Source organism: Alexandromys fortis, unplaced genomic scaffold (genome assembly GCF_014885135.2).
Source record: "Alexandromys fortis isolate MF-2015 unplaced genomic scaffold, M_Fortis_MF-2015_v1.1 scaffold_33, whole genome shotgun sequence".
Taxonomy (NCBI): domain Eukaryota; kingdom Metazoa; phylum Chordata; class Mammalia; order Rodentia; family Cricetidae; genus Alexandromys; species Alexandromys fortis.
This window is the reverse complement of record NW_026067917.1, coordinates 866,832-876,021: the sequence shown is the minus strand read 5'-3', so window position 1 is coordinate 876,021 and position 9,190 is coordinate 866,832. Positions and strand designations below refer to the sequence as shown.

Below are 9,190 nucleotides of genomic sequence, written 5' to 3'. Positions count from 1 at the left end.
AACCTTTTTTTTGGTTTGTTTTTAAAGGTTTCTGACTGTCCTGAAATTCACATTGTTAACCAGGCTGGTCTTGAATGCAGAGATTTGCCTGTCTGTGCGTCTCTATCGCTAGGATTAAAGGCATACATCACTGCCACTACCTTCTGGCTAATTATTAATTGTTAATTGTTTCTTAAGCTAATTTTTTAGTTGTTAGCTAATACTTGAAATCCATCTTAAACTTGATTACACTTAACCCTAGCAAATCTTTAGAAGAGCTATTCTTAGGCCTATTTCACAGTTGCAATACAATATTGTCTTACTAACAGAACTCTGTCAGGGCAAATTTGAAGTGTGCTCCTTGACATTCTAGTGATATAGAGGACAGAGTAATAAAGTATAAGGTACAGTCAACACCACTTGATAAAAATCAAATAGTTTGTCAAAGTCCCAATCAGCAGAGCAGTGAGAGTTCAGGGACCATATGTTAGAATCTTAGTGACCTGGAATGTTAAAGCCTGTGAGGCTTTTAGTTTTGCATTTGAGGACCTGACATATCTGGGACCATGCACTAAGTCATTTATTTTGTATTCTAGCTCCTCTGTGCAAAACCTCCCTGCATCATAATGACAATTCTTTCTCTTTTTTTGTTTTTATTCTAATATAGTGGGATGCATCCTGCTTTTGTCCCGGAGTTCAGCTCTTTGGCTTGGATTTATCTCGGGAACATTCGTCTTCAGTCTCCGATATAACTAGAAATCCAGCATGAGGAGATTTGTCTACTGCAAGGTGGTCCTGGCCACATCGCTGATGTGGGTCCTGGTTGATGTCTTCTTACTCCTGTACTTCAGCGAGTGTAATAAATGCGATGACAAGAAGGAGCGATCCCTGCTGCCTGCACTGAGGGGTGAGTGGTCATGGAGAAAAAGGTGCTGGTGCACAACAAAACAGGAAAGTCTCAGTAGATGAGATCTGTCTTACAGAGTTAGAAGAACATTTTAGCTGAACTGTTCATGCGTATTTAAAAGTGTGAAAGCTGTTATACTCATGAAGCCATAAGTGTCTTTTTGGAAGAAATGACAGTAGCTATCCAAACTCTAACATACCTTCCAATTTCTACCATCCCAGTATCCTCTGATGACTTATCAAGGATTATTTGAGGAATATTTAGATTAGGTAGAATTCCAAGTCTTTGCTTTAACAAGACAAATCATTTTTAAAGATCAAGCCCATAACATAAAGAAGGAAATACTAGAGCGAGAGAGGTGGGGACTGTAGACAGTTGGAGATAGATTTGATAAGACAGCTGCATAATTTCTAAAGCAGCTGCTGTAAGAGCCAGTTGTTAAGTCAAAATGCATTAATGACCACATTCGTTTCATAGGCTATTAGAATGTTAGCTCCAGGTTACAAGCAAAAATAATTTTAGGAATATTATAAAGTCACTTTACCTAATATTTTCTTTTTTAAGGACCAGTTTCAAAGACTAGACAGCAAAAAAATTATAAACAAATATGACAATTTATGTTAAATGGTGATTTTTTTTACGTAAGGAATGAGTTTAGGCGTCTGCAATTTTTTTATTCTGTTCTTTATGATATCAAAATCCAAAGTATATGTATTTCTCAAAGATTATAAATGTGAATTACAAAGTTCAAAATGTGCTCAAGGTTGTTCTATGCCTTGAATTATAATGGATTCTATGCTTAATAATAATATTTATAATATATACATATAAAATAAATGTTTACCTTTGAGTTTAAGATTGAACGTTTGAATCTATAAATTAAAATGTTATTTTTTTCATTTTTAATTGGTATAATATAATTTTAATGCAATAATTTATAGACCTTTAGTCAAAATACTATGATAAATGCAATTTAATTGGCACTGTTCGACTGGAGGAATCTTAGAAGGCATGGATTATTTCTGAAAATTAGTTTTAGTTCAGAGTGTTTTGGACATCTTGCTAAAATGGTCTTTCTCACTGGGAAAGATTATAAGTATCTTCCCCCTTTCAAAATGGGCCTGCCACTTTCGGTGTATAGATAGTTTATGTGTATTTTCAGCCCTTTTTCCACCATTATTCAGTGGGGAGGACCTTACGGGTTCACTTTTGATGAATGAACATGGAATGGATTTCCTGATGTTTGATGAAAACTCTAGAATCAGCTACTCAGCATCTTTGTTGGAGTCCTTGAACTGCTGCTTGACTGAAAGCAGAAGTGTGTTTGATGTATCGTGTCGGTGCAGAATGCTAACTTTAGCATTTGTGCAGAAGAGACATCTAGTTTGGTCACAGAGAAATACTATAGCCTAACTCAGCAAAATTAGAGTGGTCTTTTCTACAAGTACCAAAATCATGCAACTTTGCTGATTTATGCCTTTAGTTCAGACTTCTAAATCTCTGGATTTGAAATATGATTCTGTGAAGCAAAGTACTTTTTCTGGATCTTATTTTGAGAACATAGACTCAGTTGTAAGAAATTGTCATGGTCTTTTAGGATTTCCATAATAACACAGGCTTGTTGCTGCCCACACAATGGGGATTTGTTTTTTATGGTTTCAGAAACTAGAAAGTCTAAGATCAAGGTATTTGTAAAGTCTCCAGCAAACCCAGGTCAAATAGCTAAATGCAGAGCCAGTATTCTGGCCTTCAGTCTCTTTCTCTCTGCATCTCCAATACCTGTTGCAAAGTCCTGGTTCCTCAGCCATTTGTCCTGGGTTTATTTGAGACCTAATAGTACTGAATGATGTGGTGTCTTGGGATATCTATTTCTTATAAAAGGCAGTCTTCCTGCTAACCTCACAAGGCTGGTAGTTGAAGCATACCTAGGAAAGTTTTTTCTTTGCTGACATGACTCTGAAGTTTTAATAAAATTTTTAATAGTAAGCAATTTTTAGAAAGCATAGTTCATTATCAGCAATGATATTGAAGTGCTGTTTCAAAATCTGACTTGGGAAAAGGAAAGAATGTGGTATTCTAAATAGGAAGAGGGATGTGATAAATGCTGAAGTAGAAGGGGGTAAAATAACAGGACTTCTGAAAATGCCATAAAGATTCATGCTGTAAAGAATACACATTCAAATAAAAAGACAGAAAACAAACTATCATACATGTAAGCCTTTGCATAGGTATGTATAAATAGTTTAAACAAAATTTTTTCATCTGGGCTGACAATGTTTCTTCCAAGAGCCAAAGATTATTACCAAAGTACCAACATCAGGCATGAAATGCACTCTCTTGAGTTGTTGATGAAGGTTTTCCAGGAGACTCCCAAAACATTACAGGCTATTGCTTTGCTCTTGATTGACTCCCAAAGGTGGAAGGTAAGACCATATTGCTAAAGAAACCATGCACTTCAGACCCAGGATTCAGGGTCCTTGATCTGGAACTGGCCTGAAACCCTCCTACCTGAGGACTAGATTTCATGGTACTAAAAGCCTCCTAAGGAAGAAAGCAACTAACAGTTCATCCCAACTAAGATACCTATCAGCCACAGCAATGACCAGGATGACACAATAAACCAATGGCTACTCTAGGGGCATCCATACGAATGTCAAATAATACATGCATGAACTCTCAGCAACATGGCTGCCTAAAGAAAAACTGAATGAGGACAACAGCACTAAGCTTTATAAAGTGGATAGGGGAAAGGGCAGGAGGTCTCAACCCTAGATAAAAACTATAGGCAATTAACAAATGCTGAGAGCAGATAGTCTTTCCGAGGGAAGAGCATACCAATTGGTTATCTAACATAAAATGCTCAGCCCTAAAAGCAAAGATACAAGGAACACTATACAGACTGAGGATAGTGTATTCATATATTTAAGAATATATACATATACACATACAATTTTATGTAACAAAAATTAATGAAGAAAGACAGCATGGTTTGAAGAGATCAGGAAAATATATGGGATGGCTTAGAGGAAGAAAAAGGAAAGGGGAAATGATCTATTTATGTTAGAAGCTCAACAAGTAAAAAAAAATCACTAAATAAATGAAACAAATGATACTTTTTTTTTTTATTAAGTACTGGGCTGTGCCCTGAGTCATGGACAAATTCAGTCAAATGGCCTATGGTCTTAAACCATCACACATTCTAGCCTCCTAAATTAAGGCCCATTACAAAGTAGAAAGGAGTGACTGCTAACAGAAAAGCCTTTTTCACAATTGGAGGTCTTGAAGGAGGGGGGTTATCCTGCTGCATGAGAGTTGGGAGTGAAGTGAGTGCAGAAGGAATAAAGTAATTTTCAAAAATAAAGAGACATGAAATCTATAAGTGAGCTGATCATAACTCAACCTGATGTAAAAAGAATTACTGTATTCTACATTGAAAGCTAGGAGAAAGAAGAGAGTTTAAAAACTTTTGAGTGACTGGAAAGGAATCCTAACATGTCCTCAGGTGCAGTGGTGTTACTGAAATTTGTTAGAAAGTGTGTACTAATGATGCACAGACACTTAGAAGGATACAATCACATATACACTGCAATAGTCGTGACAGTTTTATCTTGATTTACATAATTAGTGATTTAAGATTTATCTATTTATAGAAGTATTCAAGTTAGATGGTAACTAATAGAATAATAACTCATTTAAGTTGTTCATGTTGCAAACTCTTAAGAACAAAAATGACTTCCTTACTGTAAAATTTAATTTTGATATTTTAAAAACTGGTTTCTTAGGTTCTAATTCACCACAGTATGTGTGTATATATCATATATGTACATTTTTATTCATAGGTTTACCTCTCTAAACTACTAAAATGCAATACTCATTTTCTTTTTTATTTACTTAAAATATAATTACATCACTACCTCACTCTTACTTATTCCATATCTACCTTCCACACTTCCTCTCAAAAATTCAAGGCCTCTTCTTTAACCCTATTGTTACATATAAGGGACTAGACATACCAATACAATCTGCTGAGTCTGTTTATTGTTGCTTGCATGTGTGTATTTCCCAGACTAATCATTTGCTATTGGGAAATCAATCAGGGATTCATTCCTGCGGCAAAGCAATTCTCCTCTTCCAGTAGACATCAATTGCTTATAGCTTTTCACATAGGGGTGAGGTCCCATGTGATTTCTCCCGTCTACATCAGGATGTTAATTGTTGAAATTGTTTGAATCTTCTTTAGGCAATCAAGTTGTTAGAATTTCATGAGTTTAGATTTTCCACAGAAAGTACAATCTCACAATGGACTTCCTGATCCTCTGACTCTTACAATCTCTACATCCCCTCTTCTAGAATGTGCTTTGAGCCTTAGATGCAAAAGTTATCTTGCAGTTCTTTCAGTTGGAGATGGGATTCCAGGGTTGCTTGCTCTCTGTGCTATGACTAGTTGTTAATTTCTTTAATCATCTCCTTCTATTACATATAGTAGCTTCTACAATGTGGGGGAGAGCTTATGAACACAAGGAGCTTGTGAGTCTAAGTGTTTAGAAGGCAGTAGAAAAATTATACTGGTTTAGTGAAGTAGTAACAGTAGATTGTCTTCTATGAGTCATGACGTCACTAGCCACAAATAGTTGGCTAGATTTCTAATAAATTTTGTTTAATATTAAGTAAGATCAGATAACACATTTAATCAACATTATTTGAGGGATGTTTTATATCAGTGCTATCGATAAAATCGTAACAAAGGAGACATTGTGTGTATATTTGTCTCATTGGTCAGGTGCCTATCACTAATGTGATCTTGACTTCATTCACTAGTTTCACAAAACGAGCCAACCTACCATACAGGCATCATAAACACTGAAATGACCAGAAGACATGTTCTTGTTTTCATGTGTATCAAGAAAAAGAGAAAAAAATATCATAATTGGAATGTCAGGATATCCATTCTATGTTATCAGGGGGATGTAGCATGTGTAAGGAGAAAGTAAAGAAAGTAAAATCAGTAAGAGACTATGTCACTTAAAGGGAAAATATGAATTTAGTTTCTATAAAGGCTATTAAATGTGGTGATAACTGAATAGAGGGGATGAATGGCATTACTAAATAACCAACCAATAAAATGACAATGGACAAATCAGATGCATCCACTGGCAACCAGTGCTATAAAAGGGGTGTGTTGTATCAGAAACAAATGATTAAGGTACATTTTCTGTTTATTTCGTCCATCCCTACCATTATTAAAGAAGGCAGTGCCTATCTTACGGGGGCTTAATTAGCATTGCTAATATATGGTCTGATTTATATTTTGTGTGTTCTCATGATCATAGAATTTATGTTCATGATTTACATAAACAAATGAATTATTACAGAAAAAGTGGGCCACGAGTTTGTTGCTACGACAGATAACCTTAGCTTTGAATATGTAAAAGCATCTTTCATTGGTCTTGATAATTTAATTTGCCATCCCAATTTAGCCAATAGGTAGTTCAGAAGCTTTTCTTTTTCCCTCCCATAATTGTCTATGTTTCAGTGTCAATAGTGCTTTTATTACACAGGAGCTGAGGAAATGTCATTGCATATCTGTGCGTGCAATGTTGCTTTCAGGGAAGGAGTTCCTAACGGAATGGCATTTCAACTGGGTGTCATGGAATCAGTCTCCACAGAGGAGTGGTACTGAGGATTTTGAAAAGGATCTCGTTAGTGGATATTTGACTCATACAGGAAAATCATGGAGAGGAAAAAAATCAGAAATGATGAATAAGGATGATAAAACAATACTGGAAGCTTTCAAATGGAAAGATCGAGAATAAATTAATCGATTTATAGAACAGATCTCAATGCTAATAAATGAGGAAACCCCTTAATGAATACACCTTTGGGAGCAATTAAGGATTGTAAAATTTCAGATCATCTTATTGAGGTATCTATCCAAGTGGTTAATTTAATTTTGATGAGTTTTGACAGCCAGGAAACTGGCTCTTCCTCATGATCATGATATCATCCATGGGAAAATATTACCTTATAGTTTTGGTCATTTAATTTTATATTCAGTAGTCTGTTTTTTATAAACATTGGTTAGTTTCATATATTCTGAGAAATCTGAAGAGAGGAACGGTGTACCCATCAATTCCTCCACTTGACTACATTTGTTCAGCATTAGCTTTTTTTAAGGTCAATCACAGTGATGATTGTTATCAGTGGTTTCATCAAACTGAATATCTGGCAGAGTACAATTTTGTTAGAACCGAAACTTATTTGTTCTAGCTCCTGAAACCTGGTAATCTAGGGTCAACTCACTGGCAGATTATGTTTTTGGTTCTAAGATGACAGATTGTTGCCTTATACTCCAGAGTGAGGCTACTGTATCTTCAGATAGGAGAACAAGTAAGGAGAATCCACTGCCCTCATCCTTTTTCAGTAGCGTTTATCCACTGAGGAGGGCTCTGCCCTTTGATCTAAGCACCTGCTCTGTATTCTGCATCTTGACAGCTGGACAGTGGCGATCCAGAGCCTAAAGCCTATGTTTGAGGCATCCTCTGAAATTCAAGCCTTGTCATATCATTGGTAGACAGTACTTGTTTATCCTTTCATTTAGTGGATATTTAAGTTGTTTTCATTTTTTTACTGTTATGGCTAAATCCTGGTACATTTATGTATAAGTCTATATGTGGACATATGTTTTCACAACTCCTGGAAAAATACCAAGAGTAGAAATACTGAGTCATACACTGTGTTTAATTTGTGAGGTACTGCCAATCTGTTTTCACAACTTATATGACTGTTTTCTTCCCCCCCCCCCCCGCAGTGTAGGAACATTCTGGAACCTCAGCATCCTTGTCAGCACATCACAGTCGTGTGTATTAACTTGAAGCCAATTTAGTTAAGGTATTGTATCTGTCATGCCCAAGTTGAGACCCCCAGAGAGACACCATCAGAATCCAGTCAAGTCCTGAATGCAAAAGCAAGCCTTATTCAGTGCATATGCACATAGTCCAGCTAGCTGGGAGCTGTCCATTACATACGACACACTACAGTAGGGAGAGCTCCCACTCCTCATTTGGGGTTGACATATATAGGCAAAAACCGCAAGCTAGGTTTACTTAGGGTCAAGGAGGTTGATTTTGCTAAGTACTGGGTATGGACTATTTCTGCACACCCTCTTCCCTCTTTAAGCAGCTACTTCTGTTTCTGTGCATGCCTTCCGCCTTCCCCTCAAGCAGTTATTCCTGCTTCTGTCTAGACCACAAAGCTGGTCAACAGGGGGCTAGCTGCTAGGGACAGTTGGTTTGTACTTTTGCAAAGGTTCCTGTTTCCAGCTAACCCTTGATGCTGCAAAATTGCTTGAACCCAGTGCCTTAAACAGCTCCTGATCAAGCAAAGTTTCTTAAAATTTTCCATGTCCTTACAGTATCCATTGTTATTTTTATTACTTGCTTTTCTTGGTAACTATAGAATGTTCAACATACTTTTGCTTTATTTTGTAGTCTTTCATTAACTGTTCAGTTTTTGTTCATTTTTAATTGGATTAACTGTTGCCTTACTTTAAAAAAAATAGGTTCTCAAGCGGAGCGGCAAGGACTCACACCTTTAAGCCCAGCACTTGGGAGTGAGTTACATGTGCAAGCACACACACACACATTCTCAGAAGAGCAGTTATTTTAAATTTTGATTAAATAAAATACATTATTTCTAAAGATGTGTTTAGTGTGTGTATGTGTGTTTTAATTGCATTCAATATATAGATCATATGCCTACATGGTGACCACAGAAACCAGAAGAAGATGTGGGGCCACCTGGAACTAGACTAGATTTAAGGATTATTATTAGCTGTTATATGTGTACTAGCAATGAAACTATGTCCTCTGCAAGAACAGAGGACATAATTATTTTATAATGGTGGAGGCATCATTTTAACCTCATATGGAATATATTGTTGTTTTCCCTTTAATGGTTTCTATATATAAGTTTATTTTGTTTCCTATCTATAAAATCTTTACTTATGCCAGTGCCATGACAGTTTCAGTGTGAAAATTTTCTCTGGAAAATACATGTCTTTATCTCTAAAGGTTTGGCTTAATTTTTGTACATAATAACAAAATGTAATTATAAAAATCCAGTACTTTAATAACAGTAAAACAGTAACAGAACAAAATTATATCTGTAGCATATAAATGATTTGTATAAATATTTAATTTCTAAAACTAGTTTGTTACTTGTAGTTAACAAAAATTTTATTAAACATTTAAAAACTTATGTAAATTATGTTCTGTAAATGTTACTTTTGAATTCTTTTTTTTTTAA

General features: G+C 35.7%; 1 protein-coding gene across 1 annotated transcript in view; it reads left to right on the top strand.

The window, feature by feature from the left end:
- Positions 1-659: 659 nt before the first annotated feature.
- The window catches only part of Galnt13 (polypeptide N-acetylgalactosaminyltransferase 13), a 565,342-nt gene continuing 556,811 nt past the window's right edge, over positions 660-9,190 (top strand). The window contains exon 1 of the mRNA XM_050139950.1: positions 660-886. Coding sequence (XP_049995907.1) covers positions 745-886 — 142 coding nt within the window. The 5' untranslated portion in view covers positions 660-744. The remainder of the gene's footprint in view (positions 887-9,190) is intronic.